The following is a 25,526-nucleotide window of genomic DNA, read 5'->3' as shown; positions in this document are numbered from 1 at the left end:
TGAGAGTTGAGGTTTTCAGAGCCGAAAAAGAGTGACTGACTGTGACATTGAGGCCACATTTGACTGAATGTAGTATCTATCAAAGAGCAGTTTCAAAACTTTCGTCAATGGGAATCAAGGAAAATTCTGAATTGCTTGGAGTCGTATCTTGCACAAAGCAGGATGTTTGTGTTTTTCATAGATTCCTAGAATCCCTAAAGTGTGGAAACAGGCGCTTCGGCCCAACAAGTCCACTCAGAGCATCCCACCCAGACCCATCCCCCTGTAAGCCACCTAATCTACACATCCCTGAACACTACGGGCAATTTAGCATGGCCAGTCCACTTAATCTGCACATCTTTGGGCTGTGGGAGAAAACTGGAGCACCTGGAGGAAACTCACTCAGACACTGGGAGAATGTGCAGACTCCACACAGGCAATCACCCAACGGTGGAATCAAACCCAGGTCACTGGTGCTGTGAGGCAGCAGTGCTAACCACTGAGCCACCATGCTGCCCTATTGTTGGAGGTCTATCATCACAGCTCTGAGATATCTCTGCAGGCGTTCCTCAGGTTAGTGTCCTAGACTGAATCATCTATGGTTACTTCATCAATGATCTTCCATCCATCATAAAGTCAGAAATTGAGTTTTCACTGTTAATTAGACAATGTTCAGCACAACTCACAATTCCTTAGATACTGAAGCACTCTGTGTCCAAATGCAGCTGTACCTGGAAAACATTCAGGCTTGGCTTGACAGGTGGCAGGAAACATTTGCATCAACAAATGCCAGGCATCTCCCACAGAAGAGAATCTAACCATCATCCCTTGACATTTATTGACATCACTGAATTGCTACTGTCAACATGGTGGGTGCCACCATTGACCAGAAACTGAACTAGACTAACCAAGTTAGACTGACACTACTGTGGCTTCAAGAGCAGATCAAAAGCTAGGAATCCTGCTATACATCACTTACCTCCTGACTCCCCCAAACCTGTGTGCTATCTAAAGTGCCCAAGCCAGGGGTGTGTGCAGTTTCAGTAACACTGAAGAAGCTTGACTGTATGAGGGACAAAGCAGTCTGCTTGGTTGGCACCACACCCTCAAAGATTCATTCTCTCTATCTTCAGCATGTACCAGCAGCAGGGTTTCTCGTTGACAAGAAGTTCTTTAGAAATTCACCAAGGGCCTTAGCATCTTTCAAATCTGATCACTGTCATCTAGAAGGACAAGGGCACCAGATGCATGGGATTTAATCCCGCACCTGCCACCTGCAAATACTCCACCCCCAGCCATCTTGACTTGGAAATATATTGTTGTTCCTTCTTAGTTGCTTGGACCTCCCTCTTTAACAGCATTATGAGTGTTCCTATATCACCATGTGCAGCAGCAGGTCAAGAATGCAGCTGCCTGCATTCTCCAAAGCAGTTAGTAATGGGCAATGAATTCTGGCCCAGTCAGTGAAGCCTACATTCTCTGAATGAATAAAATAAATTTAAGGGGATCTTTTGCCTGGATATATATTGTGCCATACCAGGTCTGTGAATATTTAATGTTGAAACTGAATTCGGTTTTCTATTTCAGAATTGAAGAGGAAACTAACCTTACTTATTAAAATTTTGATGGCTTGTAAGATATTCGGGAAATTTGTGTGCTACACAATCTATACTTTCTGTGAAGTGAGTTAACAATGGGAGTTTGGGGTATTGGGAAGGACGTTGGTTTGATGTTCACTATATTATTATGAACATTTATGTTATTATGCAAATATGTTCACCACCAAAATTATTGTTGTTGTTAATGTTGGTTAGTCTGTGCATTTCTAGCAGATAACGTTTTAATTTCCAATTTCTAAGGTCACTGTTTTTCTTTATATATGGATTTTCCCTTTTGGTTTGAGGAAACTCATTATTCAAAACTGCTGCACTTCCTTTTTTATCATTGACTCACTGCTTTTTAGCAATAACAGAGAAACTCTTTTCCAAGGAGGATGTACATTTGCTTTGATTGACATTAATAAATGTCATCCTTCTGTCTCTGTCCATTATAGGAGTAATACCACAACTGATGGGTGTTGCACCAGAGAAAGCGATAAAACTTACTGTAAGTGTTGTAAATATATTCTTAAAAATTAACTTTATTTAACTTTACAAAGTATTGTGTCATGCTTTCTATAGAAGTGTTTGATTCTCTGATGTTGCATCTGAATTTATGTTTGGGTACTTTGTCATCATATATGGTTATGTTGACTACTATAAATATCTGCTGTCTACCTTTCTCAGTCCCCATTGGCTGGCAGCTTGCAGCAGGCAGGACCTATATCCCTGGAGTCCTTGATCACAAAGAAATTCCTAACACTAGCTTATTAAGTACCTGACTGCCTGATATGTGACAGGCCTTGCTAAAAAAAAGGACAATGCAGGAGTTTTATCACCTCTGTTGCAGGGGATACCATGTAACTCCATGAGATGCTGCCCTGTGAATATTTTCCTCTCTAATTTTCGTTCTTTTGTTCTCTCTAAAATTGTGGGATCAAGATCAGAGATATTAATTGTGTAGAGTGGAATTTTTCTCATCTCAGGCACCCAAAGTGAAATCTTGGCAGCAAAGATTCCACTGAGGCATTTGAAACAACAGCGTCAGTCATCCCTAAGCCCAAAGGGACTGAGATCCTGCCCACTGAGAGCTGACAGCCAGTCAGAGTTTGTATCAAAGATAATGGGAACTGCAGATGTTGGAGAGTACAAGATAATAAAGTGTGCAGCTGGATGAACACAGCAGGCCAAGCAGCATCTCAGGAGCACAAAAGCTGACGTTTTGGGCCTAGACCCTTCATCAGAGAGGGGAATGGGGTGAGGGTTCTGGAATAAATAGGGAGAGAGGGGGAGGCGGACCAAAGATGGAGAGGAGAGTATAGGTGGGGAGGTAGGGAGGGGATAGGTCAGCCCAGGAAAGACGGACAGGTCAAGGAGGTGGAATGAGTTTAGTAGATAGGAAATGGAGGTACGGCTTGGGGTGGGAGGAAGGGATGGGTGAGAGGAAGAACAGGTTAGGGAGGCAGAGACAGGCTGGGCTGGTTTTGGGATGCAGTGGGGGGAGGGGATGAGCTGGGCTGGTTGTGTGATGCAGTGGGGGGAGGGGACGAACTGGGCTGGTTTTGGGATGCGGTGGGGGAAGGGGAGATTTTTGAAGCTGGTGAAGTCCAGCAGGGTTCCCAAGCGGACAGCTCAGATGTCCAAGTTCTTCAAGGACCGCAACTTACCCCCCCACAGTGGTCGAGAATGCCCTTGACCGCGTCTCCTGCATTTCCTGCAACACATCCCTCACACCCCGCCCCCGCCACAACCGCCCAAAGAGGATCCCCCTCGTTCTCACGCATCACCCCACCAACCTCCGGATACAATGCATCATCCTCCGACACTTCCGCCATCTACAATCCGACCCCACCACCCAAGACATTTTTCCATCCCCACCCTTGTCTGCTTTCTGGAGAGACCACTCTCTCCGTGACTCCCTTGTCCATTCCACACTGCCCTCCAACCCCACCACACATGGCACCTTCCCCTGCAACCGCAGCAAGTGCTACACTTGCCCCCACACCTCCTCCCTCACCCCTATCCCAGGCCCAAAGATGACTTTCCATATTAAGCAGAGGTTTACCTACACATCTGCCAATGTGGTATACTGTATCCATCGCACCCGGTGTGGCTACCTTTACATTGGGGAAACCAAGCGGAGGCTTGGGGACCGCTTTGCAGAACACCTCCACTCGGTTCGCAATAAACAACTGCACCTCCCAGTCGCGAACCATTTCAACTCCCCCTCCCGTTCTTTAGATGACATGTCCATAATGGGCCTCGTGCAGTGCCACAATGATGCCACCCGAAGGTTGCAGGAACAGCAACTCATATTCCGCTTGGGAACCCTGCAGCCCAATGGTATCAATGTGGACTTCACCAGCTTCAAAATCTTCCTTCCCCCCACTGCATGACACAACCAGCCCAGCTCATCCCCTCCCCCCACTGCATCCCAAAACCAGCCCAGCCTGTCTGTGCTTCCCTAACCTGTTCGTCCTCTCACCCATCCCTTCCTCCCACCCCAAGCCGCACCTCCATTTCCTACCTACTTACCTCATCCCACCTCCTTGACCTGTCCGTCCTCCCTGGACTGACCTATCCCCACCTATACTCTCCTCTCTACCTATCTTCTTTTCTCTCCATCTTCGGTCCGCCTTCCCCTCTCTCCCTATTTATTCCAGACCCCTCACCCCATTCCCCTCTCTGATGAAGGGTTTAGACCTGAAACGTCAGCTTTTGTGCTCCTGAGATGCTGCTTGGCCTGCTGTGTTCATCCAGCTTCACACCTTATTATCTTAGCCAGTCAGAGTTTGACAGTTCTGTTGCATAGGACAGTCACTAGCGAGATAGTGACAGCTGCCTGTATGTCACCCATCTAGATCCTGTGATCATCACTGCTTCCCAGAAAGAGGTATGTGATGATAGAAGGGGTACACTGTCGAGGGGTGCCTTTTACAACATCTTCTCAACTGCCTCCCCTAACCAAGACTGGAGGACCTTAAGCCTTAAGTGAGCAAATATGCTTGCTGCCCTGGGCTTAACTGATCACCTCATGCCATTCTCCCCTTAAATGCTTACCACCTGGAGAGGACTCAAGATTAGACTTCAAGCATTCTGGGGTTAGTCATAGTTTTGTGCTGTACTGTGTAATCTACATGATTCCCAGTCACGAAAGAGTACTCCCATTTTGGCAGTTTTGATTTCTGTCTTTCACAGCAGCTGGTCAGCACCTTCTGAGTGAGATTTCCCATTAATGCAAGATTAAGATCAATTCTATGCCGTATCCTCTTGTCCATTGTACACTCAAGTGGAACTGCTGAAACACTTTGAGATGGTTGCTTTATAGCCATCAAACGCAGATATTAATTCTTCCATCCTGAGCTGGATTTAAATCCTGCTTCCAGAAATGAAAGGTAGTGACTCGTACTAGGTTTTATATCTTAGAAATGTTACTTCCCAAGGAAAAATTGTTTTGTAAATTTGACTTGATAACCTCAGGGTGCTGTTAGTGAAGGATTGCTGCATACGTGTGAAGTTTTAAGACAAATCCAGAATGAAAAGTATTGATAAGCTTGCTGTAACTGTTGACAGTTCCATAATAATAGATTTTGTCGATGGATTTCATTAAGTCTGATTCAAAATATTTTGTTTAATTTTAGACAAATGATTTTGTAAGAGACAGGTTTATTCGGAAAGATGGTTCCGTTGCAATTGCAGCAGAAATACTTGCTGGTGGTTGTGTGAGTATTAGTCTTTATGATTTATTTTGTTGATCTTCTACCGTGATCTTAGCATGCAAAAGTTTTTTAAAATTATTTTCCTTCCTGTAACTAGTTTTTTTTAAATTAACATTCAGGGAAAACTCACATTGTCACTTCCTAATGCATAGGTCAAGCATAGATAATGGCTGTTTCATTGTGGACTTGCAGGGTTTTCTAAAACCAAACATTAAATTTGTGGTAGGATGTAAGTGTTGATATTTTGTTAATTCGGACTTGGTGTAAGAAAGAGCTCGGGAAAAAATGGTCCTTGGTGTTGTGATTGTAACGAAGTCAGCAAGGTGGACCTCCGTAGAATGTGAGTTTCCTAAATAGGGCTGTTAATTTGTTGCAAACGGGGAGCCCTGGCCAACCGATAAGAACAGCAGTGTCAGACATCTAATTCACACTGAGAGCTGGTTGTGAGAGAACTGCATCAGCGAAAAGGACTCTTCATGTGTAAATAAAGGGTGACTTGGTGACAGGATTTCAGCCTCTGTGCAGTTATTTAGGGACTGGTGAATATTTTATCCAGAAAGACCTGCATTTACATGCTACCTTTATGGCCTAAGGATGCCACAAGAGCTGAATTTATAATTGTGATGACTAAAGTAATGTCAGAACATGATGAATCTGCTAGAAATGTACATTTAGAAAAATTGGTCAGACTTTTAATAATGTTTTTATAAAAACTAATGCACAAAATGGACAAACAGAGGCTGCTGCCCCAGCTCCAAGTACAGGCCTCACTTGTTGCTGGTACTCCAAGTGCACATTTACTCCTCCCACTGCAGGCTTTACCCTGCTCCAAGTACCGGCCTTGCTCCTCTCCTCATGCAGGCTTCACCACCCCCAAATCCCAAGAGCCCCACCCCCGGGCCCCCAACCCCGAAATGCATGCACACGCACACGTATGCGTGCAGGCATGCACACAGACACCTCGAATTCTCCATCCCCCGTGCCTGGTTCAGACCTGCTCTGCCCACATCAGAACTCTCCCTGCTCCCAGTGCAGGCCACAGACTACTTCCTACAGCCCACCCCCAAAATACTGGAAATCAGCAATACTGGGAAGAAATCAAATTATGGGAGGTAAATGTATGGAACTGTAAATGGGTATACTTTGTATTGAATAGAGCATAGCTTTCAACCTCAGCTCACCTCAATATCAGACAATTACTGTGCTACTTTTTTTTTGAGCACGCAATTGGGCATAAAGATTGATTTACCTGCAGTAAATAATGTGTGTCAAAGCCTTCAGAATGATCTTTATTTTGGCAATGAAGTTAGTGAAAATTCTTCTTCATTCGGTGGAGCAATATGTGTTTAAATTTTCAGTTCTTATTTAATAAGAAGTCTGAACTGAGCAAATAGAAAGTCCTGGAGAAATTTGGCAGGTCTAGCAGCAACTATGGAGAAAGAAATAGAATTAACATTACAAATCCAATATATATGACTATTCTCTGAAACTGAAAGGGGCTAGAAAACAAGGCATACAGTTAAAAAAAGTAGGGGGGAGCAAATAGAATGTATGGTAAAGGTACTCTAAAGAATAGTTGGATAGAGTGCTAATGATAATAGGGAAGGGATTTAGATGCAGTTTAGGTGTGAATGGTAAGTGTTAATAGCAGAAAGTAAATCAGCCCTGCTAAGAACAGAACCATGCACACAAGAGACTGCAGGCTTGGGATGGTAATCAAAATGGATCACCCTCAGTTGGATCATTCCTCAGTTAGGAGGTCCATTGTCTGCTTATAAGGAGATGACAATAAGGCCAACACTCAATATGCCATTCTTAAAAATCGCTTCAATAGTTTTAACCAATCTTGAGAGCTCTGCAAGGTACACCCTAAAAAGTCACAAATAACAATGGGAGAGAGATCCCCTGAGGTTGGCCCAGGGGAGGAGGGTAACTTCTTCAGGTTAGACATCCCTGAAAGAGGCTTCACAGTGAGGTTAAAACTACAAATAATAATGGTCTGTTGTTTAATGCTCAACTTAGTGCTGCCACACAGATATTACAAGGAGAAGATCAGGATGACAAGCAGCACCATTTGCCCAATCCCTCCTCAGATGAGGAGGATTATGAGTGTCCAGAGTGTGAAGAAGAATCTGTGAATTCGGAGAGAAACACAAAACCAAAGAACTGTGGATGCTGGAAATCAGAAACTGCTGGAAAAACTCAGCAGGTCTGGCAGCATCTGTAGAAAGAAAGCCGAGTTAACATTTCAGTTCTGAAGAAGGGTCAATAGATCAGAAATATTAACTCTGTTTTCTGATGTGCCAATAAATTATTCATTCATTCAGTCGAGTGGGAATAGGCAAAAAGAAATCAGAAGTTACACTCTTGTTCTAGTTAAGACATCACAGATGAGAGCCTGTTAGCAAAATCTGGCCATTGAGTACGTAAAATGTGTTAGACTTGAAATCTGTAGGGTTTATCTTGAACTTCTTAAGCTTACAGTGGTAGCATTAATTTTATTATATGTTAAGTTGCCAGTTTCATAATTACATTTTCCAGTAAATAATCAACACTTTACTGTTGGGGAAACGTTGTGTTCAGTATTTCAGAATGAACAACTGATTACAATAAAGGATTGCAGTGAGTCCTTTTTTTCTTTCTTTTGCCCAGTCGAATATTTCCCTGTCGATTCTGGAGAGAGGGTAGGGCCTTCTGATTAGATGTCCTTGGATGTCTTGGAGCAGGATTGTCGCCTGTAAAGGCCTGGGAATCTGGACAGCAGGCAGCTAACTGTCTGATAGTCACTGGTTCTTTGGGATCCTCAGAAATCGCCATGATGTGATTCCCACAGCTTTCTGGCTGTTGGATAGTGCCATCGCCAAAGCCATTAACTTTGACCTATGGAGTTGTCACACTCAGGAGATTTAACAAATTGTTTAGCTAGTATGCAGAAGTTTTAACTAACTAAAATTGTCGCATTTAATAACAAAACACAATGCTCAGTTTCCCATCGCTTTGTCATTTAAAAATCAATAGAGGGCCCCTGATTTACGAATGTCCAAACTACGAATGCTTGGACTTATGAGCAGGATACCATACAGGGTGTATTAATAATAACTTAAAAGTTTCAACTTACGTACACATTGTTATACTCACAAATGGCAATTTTATATTGTCCTGCATTGTGTTCTGACATACATGCAAATCGATTTGTGAATGGACTTGAGAATGGAACCCATTCATTAATCAGGGCTTGCCTGTATTATTCATCAGGTTACTAGCATACAGAGTTACTTGAATTGAAATGAAAGAATCTTAGTCATCATTGAGTGATAAGCCACTCCAGGTCCCAATGAATCATGCAGATGAGTAATCACCATTACATAAAATGAATGTGAAATTGCCTGGTCAGATTAATTTGTCACAGAATTGGCAATAGAATTAATGCCAAAATTGCTCTGTGTTGAGATAGTAGCTGGTCAGGGATAAAATTATGCAAAAATGGATTTACGGCAGTTTTAAGAAAGATTTTGGTTTTCCTAGTGTCTTCTTGATGAAATCAACACTTGTCCAACTAAGACAAAAGAAGGAAATGAGATCAACAAGCAAAAAAAGGGTAAGGAGAGAGAATACGAGAAAAGAAAGGGATCAAGCAAGAAGTAGGGATGTAGTAAATAGATTAGGAAAGAGAAATGAAGAGAATAAAACCAAGAAATAGGGAAGGTTACTGTAATTGAGTGAAGGTGGGAGTTATTATCTGAAAGAGGCAAGAACAAGTAATTGGAGTGAAGAGGAACTAAATGCACAAGAATAAAACAGACGGAATGGGAAAGTGGATAAATTCCGAAAGAATGAAAAGGACAGGAAGACAAATAGGGAAAGAACGGATAAATAATGAGGAAAGAAGTAATGTATAGCACGTGGGAATGAATAACTGGAAATTTAAAAATATGGGATGTGGAGCATAAGTGAATGGGGGAAAGTAGGACAGAATGAATGAGAAAACGCATTTCACATTACATAAACATGTAAAAGGTCGCAGCAGAGGGAGAAGTTTTATTGCCACTTCCATGACACTCTTCAGGTACATTGAAAAATATTGAACTCGTTATAATTATATGGATGATAATAATGTCCTTTTTTCCAGCTTGAGAGATTTGGTTCTCTCTCATTCACTCTCCCTACTCTAGGCTGGATTTATTTGACCTGGTGGGAATCTAACCAATTAGTTGGGGGGATCTTGTGGGGAGCCTCTGTTATTTTCATGGTGGAGATTCAAAGGTATTAACTGCCCTTCAGGCACGTAATGGATACCATCAGGCCTTTCACAGAATTCAGGATCTCTGTGGTGATGTGCTGCCTACCAAGTACTTATTTTTTTGTTCTCTTGTAGGGTATGTGCATCACTGGCTGGGCCAGTATTTATTACCTGTCCCTGTTTGTCCCTAAGAAGGTGGTGGTAAGCTGTCTTCTTGAACCTCTGCAGTCTATTTGCTGTAGGGTAGAGCCACGATACTATGAGGAAAGGAATTCCAGGATTTTGACCAAATGACACTGAAAGAACAGCAATATATTTCCAAGTAGAGTTGCTTGGAGGGGAACTTGTAAGTGTTGATGTTCCTATGTATCTGCTGACTTTATTCTTCCAGATGATAGTGGCCATGAGTTTGAAAGATGCTGTCAAAGGGTATTTGATATGGAGGTGCTGGTATTGAACTGGGGTCGACAAGGTCAGAAATCACAGGACACCAGGTTATAGTCCAACAGATTTATTTGAAATCACAAGCTTTCGGCGTCTGCTTCAGGTGTCAGTGAGAGGGGCAGTGTCAGATGCCGAATTTGTAAGTAAAAAAGCAACGGGCCACATCATTGACGAGGATGTACTAAACAAACCTAAGATGTTGTTAGATCTTCAAACAGTTAGAAAGCTTGATTGGTTAATATGTATATATAAATCCCCGAATTCCTTTCAAGCCCCTGTCCTGTGAGAACTAAAGGTTTTATCGATATAAAGAAGAGGTGACATTTTAGGCCAGACAATGCATATTAGGTGTGACACCTTGTTTAGAATGTTTGTATTTTGGTTTGGAGTCAGATTAGTTTTATTGCTAAAGTAGGAATTTATAAAACGCCACATTGACAGACTGTCTATAAATTGTGTGCTTTTTGAACAAAACACAATGTCTTTGCAAATACAAATTCATATAAATCTTTGGTGAATGCAACTTGTAGATACTGCACATTGCTTTTACTGAGTGTCAGTGGTGGAGTGACTGTATGTTTGTGGATGTGGTTCCAATTAAACAGGTGGCTTTGTCCTGGATGGTCTCAAGCTTCTTGATGTTGTTGGTGCTGCAATCATCCAGGGAGGTAGAGAATATTACATCACATTTCTGACTTGTTTTGTCGATCATGGGCAGGCTTTGGGTGATCAGGAAATCAGTTTTCCTAGTCTTTGACCTGTTCTTGTAACCACTGTATTTGTGTGGATAGTCCAGTTGAATTTCTGGTCAGTGATAGCGGCCAAGATGTTACAAGTAAGAGATTCAGTGAAAGTAATGGCATTGAATGCCAAGGGTTGGTAATTAGGTTGTCTCTTATTGGAGATAATGGGAACTGCAGATGCTGGAGAATCCAAGATACTAAAATATGAGGCTGGATGAACACAGCAGGCCAAGCAGCATCTCAGGAGCACAAAAGCTGACGTTTCGGGCCTAGACTCTTCATCAGAGAGGGGGATGGGTTGAGGGTTCTGGAATAAATAGGGAGAGAGTGGAAGGCGGACCGAAGATGGAGAGAAAAGAAGATAGGTGGAGAGAGTATAGGTGGGGAGGTAGGGAGAGGATAGGTCAGTCCAGGGAAGACGGACAGGTCAAGGAGGTGGGATGAGGTAAGTAGGTAGGGGATGGGGGTGCGGCTTGGGGTGGGAGGAAGGGATGGGTGAGAGGAAGAACAGGTTAGGGAGGCAGAGACAGGTTGGACTGGTTTTGGGATGCAGTGGGTGGAGGGGAAGAGCTGGCCTGGTTGTGTGGTGCAGTGGGGGGCGGGGAAGAACTGGGCTGGTTTAGGGATGCGGTGGGGGAAGGGGAGATTTTGAAGCTGGTGAAGTCCACATTGATACCATTGGGCTGCAGGGTTCCCAAGCGGAATATGAGTTGCTGTTCCTACAACCTTCAGGTGGCATCATTGTGGCACTGCAGGAGGCCCATGATGGACATGTCATCTAAAGAATGGGAGGGGGAGTGGAAATGGTTTGCGACTGGGAGGTGCAGTTGTTTGTTGCGAACCGAATGGAGGTGTTCTGCAAAGCGGTCCCCAAGCCTCCGCTTGGTTTCCCCAATGTAGAGGAAGCCACACCGGGTACAGTGGATGCAGTATACCACATTGGCAGATGTGCAGGTGTACCTCTCCTTAATGTGGAATGTCATCTTGGGGCCTGGGATAGAGGTGAGGGAGGAGGTGTGGGGACAAGTGTAGCATTTCCTGTGGTTGCAGGGGAAGGTGCCGGGTGTGGTGGGGTTGGAGGGCAGTGTGGAGCGAACAAGGGAGTCACGGAGAGAGTGGTCTCTCCGGAAAGCAGACAGGGGTGGGGATGGAAAAATGTCTTGGGTTGACAGGGTGGGGATGGAAAAATGTCTTGTTCGCTCCCCACTGCCCTCCAACCCCACCACACCCGGCACCCTCCCCTGCAACCGCAGGAAATGCTACACTTGCCCCCACACCTCCTCCCTCACCCCTATCCCAGGCCCCAAGATGACATTCCACATTAAGCAGAGGTTCACCTGCACATCTACCAATGTGGTATACTGCATCCACTGTACCCGGTGTGGCTTCCTCTACATTGGGGAAACCAAGCGGAGGCTTGGGGACCGCGTTGCAAAACACCTCCGCTCGGTTCGCAACAAACAACTGCACCTCCCAGTCGCAAACCATTTCCACTCCCCCTCCCATTCTTTAGATGACATGTCCATCATGGGCCTCCTGCAGTGCCACAATGATGCCACCCGAAGGTTGCAGGAACAGCAACTCATATTCCGCTTGGGAACCCTGCAGCCTAATGGTATCAATGTGGACTTCAGCAGTTTCAAAATCTCCCCTTCCCCCACCTCATCCCTAAACCAGCCCAGTTCGTCTCCTCCCTCCACTGCACCACACAACCAGCCCAGCTCTTCCCCTCCACCCATTGCATCCCAAAACCGGTCCAACCTGTCTCTGTCTCCCTAGCCTGTTCTTCCTCTCACCCATCCCTTCCTCCCATCCCAAGCCGCACCCCCATCTCCTACCTACTAACCTCATCCCACCTCCTTGACCTGTCCGTCTTCCCTGGACTGACCTATCCCTTCCCTACCTCCCCACCTATACTCTCTCCACCTATCTTCTTTTCTCTCCATCTTCGGTCCACCTCCCCCTCTCTCCCTATTTATTCCAGAACCCTCACCCCATCCCCCTCTCTGATGAAGTGTCTAGGCCCGAAAGGTCAGCTTTTGAGCTCCTGAGATGCTGCTTGGCTTGCTGTGTTCATCCAGCCTCATATTTTATTGTCTCTTATTGTAAGGGTTTATTGCTTAGCATTTGAGTGGTGCAAATACTACTTGCCACTTTTGAGCTCAGGCACGGACATTGTCCAGGTCTTGCTGCATTTGGTCATGGACTACTTCAGTATCTGAGTTGAAAATGTTTCAGAACATTGTGCAATCATTGGTGAACGTCCTCACTTCTGACCTTGTGATGGAGTGAAGGTCATTATTGAATGTGTTTAGAGAGCACTTGCTGTGAGTGCTAGATAGATTTGACCCACTGAGGTAAGGAAGGGATGGTAAGGTGAAGGAACTTTGGATGATAACTCATGTGGAATATCTAAGTCAAGAGGAAGAAGGAATTTTACTTAAGCTTGAGGAAGCAAGGACTGGTAGGGCTCTAGAAGGTTACAAGGTAGCCAGGAGGGAACAGAAGAATAGACTTAGGAGAGCTAGAAGGGGCATGAAAAAACCTTGGTGGGTAGGATTAAGGAGAACCCCAAGGCATTTCTATACTTATGTAAGGAACAATAGAGTGGCCACAGTGACGGCTAGGGCCGATCAGAGATAGTGGAGGGAACTGGTGCCTGGAGTCATAGGAAGTAGGGGAGGTGCTTAATGAATACTTGTTTAAGTATTCACTATTGACAGGGACCTTGTCATTTGTAAAGACAGCATGAAACAGGCTGAGATGCTCGAACAGACTGATGTTAGGAAGGAGGATGTGCCAAAAATTTTGAAAAACATTAGGATAGATAAGTCCCCTGGGCCAGACGGGATATACCCACGATTCCTACAGGAAGTAAGCGAAGAGACCGCTGCGCCTTTGGCAATGATCTTTGCATCTTCACTATCCACTGGAGTAGTACCGATGATTGGAGAGTGGCAAATGTCATTTCCTTGTTCCAGAAAGGGAATAGGGATAACCCTGGGAATTACAGACCAGTCAGGCTTACTTCTATGGTGGGCAAATTATTGGAGAGGATTCTGCGAGACAGTATTTATGCTTTTTTGGAAAAGCATAGTTTGATAAGAGATAGCGTGACTTTGTGAGGGGCAGGTCATGCCTCACAAGCCTCATTGAATTCTTTGAGGTTGTTACAAAACACATTGATGAAGGTAGAGCAGTGGATGTGGTGTATGTGGATTTTAGCAAGGCGTTTGATAAGGTTCCCAATGGTAGGCTCATTCAGAAAGTCAGGAGGCATGGGATTCAGAGAAATTTGGGTCATGATACACAATTGGCTCTCCAGTAGAAGACAGAAGGTAGGAGGTAGATGGTAGCTATTCAGCCTGGACCTCAGTGACCAGTGGTGTTCAGCAGATAAGATAACAAAGTGTGGAGCTGGATGAACACAGCAGGCCAAGCAGCATCTCAGGAGCACAAAAGCTGACGTTTCGGGCCTAGACCCTTCATCAGAGAGGGGGATGGGGTGAGGGTTCTGGAATAAATAGGGAGAGAGGGGGAGGCGGACTGAAGATGGAGAGAAAAGAAGATAGGTGGAGAGGAGAGTATGGGTGGGGAGGTAGGGAGGGGATAGGTCAGTCCAGGGAAGACGGACAGGTCAAGGAGGTGGGATGAGGTAAGTAGGTAGGAAATGGAGATGCGGCTTGAGGTGGGAGGAAGGGATGGGTGAGAGGAAGAACAGGTTAGGGAGGCAGAGACAGGCTGGGCTGGTTTTGGGATGCAGTGAGGCGGGGATAAGCTGGGCTGGTTGTGTGATGCAGTCGGGGGAGGGGAAGATCTGGGCTGGTTTTGGGATGCGGTGGGGGAAGGGGAGATTTTGAAGCTGGTGAAGTCCACATTGATACCATTGGGATGCAGGGTTCCCAAGTGGAATATGAGTTGCTGTTCCGCAGGGATCTGTTCTGGGACCTCCGCTCTTTGTGATTTATAAATGACTTGGATGAGGAAATGGAAGGATGTGTTAGTAAATTTGCTGATGACACAAAGGTTGGTGGAGTTTTGGATAATGTAGAGGGCTGTTATAGGTTGCAACGGGACATAGACAGTATGCAGAGGTGGGCAAAGAAATGGCATTTGGAATTCAACCCAGAAAACTGTGAAGTGATTCATTTTGGAAGGTCGAATTTGAATGCAGAATACAGGGATGATGACAGGATTCTTGGCAGTGTGGACAAACAGAAGAATCTTTGGGTCCATGTTTACACATCCCTCAAAGTTGCTACCGAAGTTGATAGGGTTGTGAAGAAAGCATATGGTGTGTTGGCTTTCATTGGCAGGGGAATTGAGTTTAAGAACTACGAGGTTATGCTGCAGCTGTATAAAACCCTGGTTAGACCACACTTGGAATATTGTGTTCGGTTCTGTTCTCCTCATTGCAGGAAGGATATGGAAGCTTTAGAGAGGGTACAGAGGAGATTTACCAGGATGCTGCCTGGACTGGAGGGCAGGTCTTATGAAGAGAGGTTGAGGGAGCTAGGACTTCTCTCATTGGAGTGAAGAAGGATGAGGTGTGACTTGATAGATGTGTACAAGATGATGAGAGGCATAGACAGAGTGGATAGCCAAAAAATATTCCTAGGGCAGAAATGGCTATCACGAGGGGACATAATTTGAAGATGATTGGAGGAAGGCGTAGGGTGATGTCAGAAGTAAGTTCTTTACACAGTGAGTGGTGGATGCGTGGAATGCACTGCCAACAATGGTAGTAGAGTCAGATACATTAGTGACATTTAAGCAACTCTTGGATAGGCACATGGATGATAGTGAAATGTAGGGTATGTGCGGTTGTTTGATCTACGAGGAGGATAATAGATCAGCACATCATCGTGGGCTGTGCTGTACTGTTCTATGCTCAGTGAAGCAGCTGAAGATGTTTGGGCCTAGGACACTACCCTGAGGAACTCATACAGATGGCCTGGAACTTCGCTGATTGACCTCCTACAACCACAACTTGCTTCCTATGAACCAAGTATGAATCCAAGTGGCAGTGAGCTTGCTCACGATTCCCACAAAGTCTACTTTTGCTCAGACTTCTTGATGTCACATTTGGTGGAATGTGCCTTTGATGTCAAGGGCTGTCAGTCCATGTTTGAACCAAGGCTGTAATGAGGTTAGAAGCTGAGTGGCACTGGCGGAATCCAATTTTGGCATGGGTGAACAGATTTTTGTTGAACAAATGCTACTTGATAGTACCGTTGATGACATCTTCCATCACTTTATTGATGGCTTAAGAATTGTTGGATGGGTCAGTAAGTAGCTGGGTTGGACTTTGTACTGCTTTTTGTGTGCAGGACATACCTTGTCAATTTTCCACCTTGTTGGGCCTATAACAGTGTTCTAGCTGTACAGGCTACTTGCTTGGTTAGGAGTGCAGCAAGTTCTGGAGCACGTGTCTTCAGTACTGTTGCTGCAATGTTGTCAGGGTCTAAAGCCTTTGCCCTACCAGTGCCTTCAACTGTTTCTTAATATCATGTGAAGTGAATCAACTTGGCTGAACACTGATATCTGTGAGGCTGGAGACCAGTGGGGGAGATCAGGATGGATCATCCACTTGGTACTTCTGGCTGAAGATTTTTGCAAATGCTTTTGCACTGAGCTGTCCATCTTAAAGTGTGGGATAAGACCAAAAGACATAGGAGTGGAATTTTGGCCATTTGGCTCATCGAGTCTTCTCTATCATTCAAACATGATTGGTAAGTTTTTCAACCCCATTCTCCCACTTTCTCCATGTACCCTTTGATCCCCTTGACTATCAGGAAACTATCTATCTCTGTCTTAAATGCACTGACTGATTTGGTCTCCGCGATCCTCTATGGCAATGAATTCCGTAGATTCACTACTCTTTGGCTGAATCAGTTGCTCCTTATTTCTGATGTAAAGAGTCTTCCCTCTACTTTAAGACTGTGCGCTCAGATCGTAGTCTGTCTGCTTTTGAAAACATCTTCTCAACATCCAGTTTGTTCAGGTTTTTGGTATTCCGTAAGTTTCAATTAGATCCCCCGTCATCCTTCTAAAGTCCATTGAGTATAGACTCAGCATCTTGAAACGTTCTTTATATGTTAAGCCTTTCATTCTGGGATCATTCTTGTAAACCTTCTTTGGACCAGTCCCAGGGCTATTACATGCCTCCTGAGGTATGGGGCCCAATATTGCTCACAAATCTCTAAATGTGGTCTGACTAGAGCTTTATAGAGCCTTAGAAATACATTCAGAGATAGTAGGAACTGCTGATGCTGAAAAATTTGAGATAACAAGGTGTAGAGCTGGACGAACACAGCAGGAAAATTTTCTGAAGAGGGCCCCAGACCCGAAGCGTCTGCTTTCCTGATCCTCTGATGCTGCTCGGCCTGCTGTGTTCGTCCAGCTCTACACCTTATTATCTTGGAAGTATATCCCTGCTTTTATGTTCTAGTCCTTTCGAGATACATGCCAACATTGTATTTGCCTTCCTAACTACTGACTAAAACTGCAAATTTACCTTAAGAGAAACCTGAACTGGGACCCCCAAGTCCCTTTGCAGATTTCTGAATTTTCTGCCCATTTAGAAAATAGCCCATGTCTCTATTCTTCTTATCACAATGCATGACCTCATACTTCGCCATGTTGAATTCCGTTTGCCACTTCTTTACCCACTCTCCTAACCTGCCTAAATCTTCCTGTAGTCTCCCTGCCTCCTCAATACTACCTGTCCCTCCACCTATCTTTGTATGACCGACAAATGCAGCCAGAATGCCCTCACTCCCTTCATCTAGATCATCAATTCATAAAGTGAAAAGTTGTGGTCCCAGCACTGGCCCTTGTGGAACTCCACTAGTTACCAGCTACCATCCCGCAAATGACCCTTTTATCCCCACTGTTTGCTTTCTGCCAGACAGCCGATCGTCTACCCATATTTGTTGATCCTCCGTCTTCAGTGATTTGTTTAATTTTCCACCGCCACTCTCAACTGGGTGTGGCAGGACTTGAGACTTGATCTGATCTGTTGGTTGTGTAATCACCTAGTTCTATCACTTGGTGCTTAAGCTGTTTCACGTGTAAGTAGTTCTGTTTTGTAGCTCCACTAAGTTCACCCCTCATTTTTAGGTATGCCTGGTTCTGCTCTTGTCCTACCCACCTTTACTCTTCATTTAACAAGGCTTAATTTCCTGCCTTGAAGGCAGTGGTAGAATGGAGGCTATGTCAGGCCATGAGGTTTCGCATTGTGTTTGCGTATGATTCTGGTGCTGCTGATGTCCCACAGCACCACATAAATGGCCAGTCTTTAGTTGCTGGTTCTGTGTCAAGGTCTCATTTGGCACTGAATCAGATTCCTAGAGCTATTTATTCCTTGTCAGCACCAGTTGGAACGGGCGCACCTGTCAGTACTGCACCAGTGTGACAAAATGTGCCTTTAGGAGGGATTTGTTCTGTCCTGTTTCTCTTGAAGAGGGATGTTGTCAACCTGGTACTGAGATGGGGGTAGAAGGCCACCTGATATATTATTACCCCATTTGCAAAACATGCTTGCAGATTGGGCGAAGCTGCAAACTCCAGCCCAACTCTCAATTTGTGACTAATTCCTATATTCTAATTAATGGTGCTCCTGTTGAAGTGCCTTGGGGCATCTTATTCAAAGCATTATATAGGTTGTGATTTTTAAAATTTATTTGTCTTTGGGATCTAGGTATTGCTGGCTAGCCCAGCATTTATTATGTCACTAGTTGCCTTTGAGAAGGTGGTGATGAGCTCCTGTCTTGAATCACTGTAGTGCTCGAGTTGTAACTATGACCACAGTGCTGGGAAGAAGAGTGTTGCAGGAATTTGACCCAGCAAAAGTGAAAGAACAACAATATAATTTCAATTCTAACTCCTCATTGCTCGCATTAAAGTTTCAGTGACTGTAATGTACGCAAGGTCACCTCAAACCAGTAAATGAATACTTAAAAATCCTTAGAAATAAAAATATGCTTCATATTTGCAAGTTTTATAAAGGAGTTTGGTCAGAAACATAATTGTACTAACAGTACTAACCTGTCAATAGAGATCTTGCCCGAGTCAGACAAATTAGACATATTAGACATGTTGGATTTGAAAAGAGGACGTGAGGATTCTTGGCTGTGTGCAAATCACGAGAGTGGCAGCATCGACTATCGTTTGATTGCTAGATGTATTTGATCAGTGACCTGCTGGATCTTTTGTGTAGAAATTCCAATCAGTAATTTTAGGACTATTCAGAAACAGAGAGCACTGCTTTGATTAGCCTACTTTTGATGTCTTCAAACAGATTGTGATTTTGAAGCAAGAAGTAGAATATGTATATCTTTGATAACTGTATCTGCTTTCTTTATGCACAGACATTCTCTGTTATATTGATTTGTGCATAACAGGACAGAAGCCTCTGTACACTGTGAAATGTCAATAAGCAGACTAAATCAGTTTGAATATGGTGGGACTATAATTCATAGAAACCATAAATAGATGTTTTTCTTGTACTTTTCACCCAAAAGGAGAGCATTCTGCTCCGTGTCAGTAGTTATAATTTTCATTTTTTATTTAAAAAATGGTAGGTTTGACTGATTATTTCGCTCATGTTAACTTTCAATTTTTATTTCATGGCCACTGCAAATGTAATATTATAGTTAGCCATAAAGCAGACTTCAGTGTTAACCAAATGCACTAAGTTTGACATATACAAAAATGTAGCCCTTAGTTACTGAGCAGTAAAAATAATTTATTTAGATTGTATTGATTTGGAGTTTTGTAATTTTTCTATGAGAGATTGTTAGAAAGCATTCCAGAAATAATAATATTGTTAGTGGCTTTTGCTGTGGTTACTTGACCCCTTGGGTGATTAGTGGAAACATTTTCCAGCTGTATCCCTGGGTAGATTGGATTACCTGAACATATTGAACATCAAAAAATTCAGTGTGTTAAATTTGTATAAATAGAAGGAAAATTGGGTCTGAATCTCCCAATTTCCTGTTATAAATTACGTGCAAATATAATTCGACAGAAAGCCCCCTTAAAAGGTGAAGTACAAAATAGAAAAAAACTACAGGCAGTTCCCAGTTTCCAAAGTCCAATTTATGAACAATCATATTTACAGACATGATTCCATATTAATATTACTTTTGAGGATCCAACATGCGAATAGTTCACTCATACTTATGAATGGCCATTTTATATTTTACTCTATTGTGTTCCTATTTGTGTATAAATTGACTTAAAACACACTCAGGCATGGAAACTGTTTGTTACTCGAGAACTGCCTGTAATTTTAACCTTTAAAAGAAAACATGATAGATCAAATTATTCATTTTCAAATTTTTGTGTCATCATTTTGCAAAGGAAGTGAGTATATTTCCAAATTTTAGCTCTAGTTGTTCAGTGTTTGTGTTGATTACTAAGCTTATCTAAAAGATGAGAGATGTAACTAACAATTTTATTTTCAGCTACCGGTTGATGGTAAATGTGGATATTGCAAACTCTTAATTGAAGGATATAAGATAAGTTGTCCTACTGTTTGAATCAGCTAGACATCTGTAAAGTGTCTCTGAAAACATGGAGGGCAATGACCTCTTGTAATCACGAAAACAAAGTCAACATACATAATTTCTGCAGTTGCCAATGAAAGCCAACACACCATACACCTTCTCAACAACCCTATCAAGTTTGAGGGATCTATGGATGTTGACCCCAAAATATTTTTGTTTCAAAGACAAGTTTGCAAGAAGTCAGCTTTATGAATTGCTTAAAATTCCATACCCCTGTATGAATGGGGGCACAGTGTAATTTAATGATCCTTGTGATTTTCCCCTGTCTGTATCTCATCTATTTGTTGAAATTAACCTCATCAGTAGAGATTAATAATGTTCAAGAGTTTTTTAAATTAAAATTGAAAATAAAATTGAAGTTAAAAATGAAACTAAAACACGTCTACCTACAACTGTCAAAGTTGTAGTCAAACCAGTAGTATGAGGCCTTTTGTCACACGTTCACAAATTAGCAAGAAAAATACAGCAAAAGAATTAAGAGACATGTGAACTAACTGTTAATTATCAAACTGAAACAGAATTAAGGTCTCAGAAAGCAAGGTTCAGGAACCTACAAAGTCAGGCATAGATAACAAGGTGCAGAGCTGGATGAACACAGCAGGCCAAACAGCATCAGAGGAGCAGGAAAGTTGACGTTTCAGGTCTGTACCCCTCTTCAGAAATGGGGGAGGGGAAGGCAGTTCTGAAATAGAGAGGAAGAGGGGGAGACAGATGGAAGATGGATAAAGGAGCAGACAAGTGCAGAGGAGACAGACAAATCAAAGAGGTGGGGATGAAGCCGTTAAAGGTGAGTGTAGTTGGGGAGTTAGGGTGGGGATAGGTCAGTCCAGGGAGGACGGACAGGTCGAGGAGGCGGGATGAGGCTGGTAGTAGAAGGTGGCGGGTGGGATTGAGGTGGAAGGCGTGGACAGACAGGTTAGCGAGGCAGAACCAGCTGGGCTGGTTTTGGGATGCACTCGGGGGAGGGGAGATTTTGAAGCTTGTCAGGTAGTAGTGAGGTGATTTTTCTAGGGTAAGTGAATTCAGGTGACTGATATAGTACAGAGGCATCAGACTGCAAGGCTTGGAACAGGAATCAATGCAATCGGAAATGACATTGTCTCAGTAAATGAATAATTGCTAAAATTAAGCTAGATAATGAAAAAAGACAACTGATGGAAGTAAGAGATTTTGGAAATCTTCTGTAGCTATAATATTAGGTCACACTGCACATGGATACTAGGACCGTGTAAGGCCCCAGAATCAAAGGTAGCTAGGAAACCAAAAAGGACTGCCTGTCTTTCTCCATCCTTAAAATGCTGTGTCAAATTAATCACAGTTTTTGGACACTTTTAGACACGTATTGATAACTGTTTCTTTGACTTGTTAGGTTTTATTTGTTTGATTAGACACCTGTGAAGTGTCTTGAGATATTTATTCACATTAAAGGTCCTATATAAGTGCAAGCTGTTGAAATGCTGTTGAATGAAATTTATTGATGTTCTGTGGTCTTTGTTCTCCTTAATGTCGATGTAGAGTGAGATCTTCTTACTAATTATTCAAGCATCCTTAGTAAGAGTAGAATGGAAAGTGATAACTTGGCTTTACTTAAGGTATTCCAGAGTGGGGATAGCCCGTCAGCTTTTTTAACAGCATTAGAAGATATCCCTTAATTTCCATGCTGTTGTGGTCATTTCTTGCTCAGTCAGTGGGTCTGTGTGCATTCTTTGAATTGGAGCACAGTTAAGATGGCATTTGGGGATAATTGCCATGTTTAACATGATGAGGGATGGTGGGATAGATTTTTCCACAGGCTTGAGGCCTGCAGTAAGTCCCCAGTGAGAGTTCTGAAACCTCAAGTACTGGCAGTGAGGCCACTGAAGCAATCTCCCTGCAGCTGGCCTCCATACTAATTTGCCATCTCCAACCTCATTCAAATTAAGAATGCTGCCATTTCAATCAGATGTTGGCAGCAGTGAAACATCAGCAGCCTCACAGATCCAGATCCCCACCAGAAGATCCAGCCCGTTAGGGCAATAATAAGAGATAATGGGAACTGCAGATGCTGGAGAATCCAAGATAACAAAGTGTGAAGCTGGATGAACACAGCCGGCCAAGCAGCATCTCAGCAGCACAAAAGCTGACGTTTCGGGCTGAGACCCTTCATCTGAGAGGCGGATGGGGAGAGAGATCTGAAATAAATAGGGAGAGAGGGGGAGGCGGACCAAAAATGGATAGAGGAAAAGATAGGTGGAGAGGAGAGTATAGGTGGGGAGATGGGGAGGGGATAGGTCAGTCCGGGGAGGACGGACAGGTCAAGGAGGCGGGATGAGGTTAGTAGGTAGGAAATGAAGGTGCGGCTTGAGGTGGGAGGAGGGAATGGGTGAGAGGAAGAACAGGTTAGGGAGGCGGGGACGAGCTGGGCTGGTTTTGGGATGCAGTGGGGGGAGGGGACGAGCTGGGCTGGTTTTAGGATGCAGCGGGGTGAGGGGACGAGCTGGGCTGGTTTTGAGATGCAGTGGGGGAAGGGGAGATTTTGAAGCTTGTGAAGTCCACATTGATACAATTGGGCTGCAGTGTTCCCAAGCGGAATGTGAATTGCTGTTCCTGCAACCTTCAGTGGCATCATTGTGTCACTGCAGGAGACCCAGGATGGACATGTCGTCTAAGGAATGGGAGGGGGAGTTAAAATGGTTTGCGACTGGGAGGTGCAGTTGTTTACTGTGAACCGAGCTGAGGTGTTCTGCAAAGGAGGATGGTGTGATGGTATGTGAGGACGAGGGGGATTCTCTTAGGGTGGTTATTACGGGGCGGGGTGTGTGGGATGTGTTGCGGAAAAACCCACCAAACTCCGGATACAATGCATCATCCTCCGACACTTCCGCCATCTACAATCCGACCCCACCACCCAAGACATTTTTCCATCCCCACCCTTGTGTGCCTTCCGGAGAGACCACTCTCTCTGTGACTCCCTTGTCCGCTCCACACTCCCCTCCAACCCCACCACACACGGCACCTTCCTCTGCAACCGCAGGAAGTGCTACACTTGCCCCCACACCTCCTCCCTCACCCCTATCCCAGGCCCCAAGATGACTGTCCACATCAAGCAGATGTTCACCTGCACATCTGCCAATGTGGTATCTTGTATCCATTGTACCCGGTGTGGCTTCCTCTACATTGGGGAAACCAAGCGGAGGCTTGGGGACCGCTTTGCAGAACACCTCTGCTCGGTTCGCAATAAACAACTGCACCTCCCAGTCGCAAACCATTTTAACTCCCACTCCCATTCCTTAGACGACATGTCCATCCTGGGCCTCCTGCATTGCCACAATGATGCCACCTGACAGTTGCAGGAACAGCAATTCATATTCTGCTTGGCAACCCTGCAGCCCAATGGTATCAATGTGGACTTCACCAGCTTCAAAATCTCCCCTTCCCCCACTGTATCTCAAAACCAGCCCAGCTCGTCCCCTCCCCCCATTGCATCCCAAAACCAGCCCAGCTTGTCCCTGCCTCCCTAACCTGTTCTTCCTCTCACCTATCCCCTCTTCCCACCTCAAGCCGCACCTCCATTTCCTAACTACTAACCTCATCCCACCTCTTTGACCTGTCTGTCCTTCCTGGACTGACCTATCCCCTCCCCACCTCCCCACCTATACCCTCCTCTCCACCTATCTTTTCCTCTATCCATTTTTGGTCCGCCTCCCCCTCTCTCCCTATTTATTTCAGAACTCTCTCCTAATCCCCCCCCCCCACCTCTGATGAAGGGCAATAATAAGAAAGGATTTCAACACCATAGAAAACTTGAAGGAGTTGTAGATAGTAAAGAAGTTTCTCAAAGGCTAAAAAATAAAAACAAAGAACTGTGCATCTTGGAAATCAGGAACAAAAACAGACTTTGCTGGAAAAGCTCAGCAGGGTTGGCAACATCTGCGGAGAGAAATCAAAGGTAACGTTTCGGGCCCTGAGACCCTTCCACAGAACTGATGGTAGCTGGATCTGAAGTGGTAACTCTGATTTCTCTCGATCCTAATTGCTTTTCCAGCAATTTCTGTTCTTGTGTCAAAGGATACAGTAAGATATAGATCAGTTGGTAAGTTGACCAGAAATGGCAGCTGGAATTTAATCCAGACAAGTATGTGGTGATGCATTTGAGGAGGCCAAATGCAAGAGCAAAGTATACAGTAAATGGCAAGACCCTTAGAAAGATTGATATGAACAAGGAACAAAAACAAAAGTATCTGGAAAAGCTCAGCCGTTCTGGCAGCATCTGTGAAGAAAAAATCAGAGTTAACATTTCGGTTGCGGTGATATTCTAGGGATTTGTTGGTCTTTAAATCCATTAATTTTCCTACTGGTACTGACTTCCTTCAGTTCTTCTGTATTACTAGATTGTGTTCCTGAACATTTCTGGGACATTATTTGTGGTGTCCTTTGTGAAGACAGAAGCAAAATATATACTTAATTGGTTTGCCATCTCTTTGTTCCCTATTGTAATGTCTCCTGTTGCTCATTGTAAGGGGCCTATATTTGTCTTTTCTAAGTTCCTGTAGAAGCTTTTAGTTCAGTTTGTATGTTCCCTGAGAGCTTATTCTCTAAACTTTTTCCCCTCTTTATCAATGTTTGTCCTCTTTTGCTGAAACTTAAACTGCTCCCAGCTCTCTGGTGTGCTGCTCTTTTTGGTCAATTTATATGCTACTTCCTTGGATCTAATAGTAGTCATAACTTCCCTTGTTAGCCACATCATACACCTTTTCTATTTTATTCTTTAATAAGCTACTTGTCTCATGTCCCCACCATGCTTCTGAAACACTACTATATTGTAGAAATTTCCATTCCACATTGTAGTGCATGTGCAATAGTTGCAACATTTTGGGCAGTCTAAGAATATGAACTGATGTCAGGGCAGCCATCTCTCAATGGTGGTGTTATTCTGGTCCCCACTGTACTGTTTTTATTGCCTGCTTTCCTCTCTTTAATAATCGTTGTATTGGCTGGATAGTTGTCACAAAGTCTTATATAAAGTTTCTGCAGTAATTAAATAGACCTACTCAGATATGTTGACATTGGAGGCAGCCCAAAGAAAGGTTTACTAGTTTGATCCCAGGTATAGAGGAGAGATTTGGCCTGTACTCATCGGAATTTAGAAGTAGTGAGAGGCAATCTTACTGAAACATAGAAGAGTCTTAGGGCTATTAACAGATTATATGGAAAAAGACTGTTTTCCATGTGGAAGAGTCTAGAACCAGACA

General features: G+C 43.9%; 1 protein-coding gene across 1 annotated transcript in view; it reads left to right on the top strand.

Moving 5' to 3' along the window:
* The window catches only part of LOC125464790 (electrogenic aspartate/glutamate antiporter SLC25A13, mitochondrial), a 197,609-nt gene that overhangs the window by 127,870 nt on the left and 44,213 nt on the right, over nt 1–25,526 (top strand). The window contains exons 12-13 of the mRNA XM_048557633.2: nt 2,033–2,085; nt 5,219–5,299. Of these exons, the coding sequence (XP_048413590.1) occupies nt 2,033–2,085; nt 5,219–5,299 (134 nt within the window). The remainder of the gene's footprint in view (nt 1–2,032; nt 2,086–5,218; nt 5,300–25,526) is intronic.

Source organism: Stegostoma tigrinum, chromosome 2 (genome assembly GCF_030684315.1).
Source record: "Stegostoma tigrinum isolate sSteTig4 chromosome 2, sSteTig4.hap1, whole genome shotgun sequence".
Classification (NCBI taxonomy): Eukaryota; Metazoa; Chordata; class Chondrichthyes; order Orectolobiformes; family Stegostomatidae; genus Stegostoma; species Stegostoma tigrinum.
Note: the sequence above shows the minus strand (reverse complement) of the source record. Positions and strands in the feature narration are given on the sequence as shown.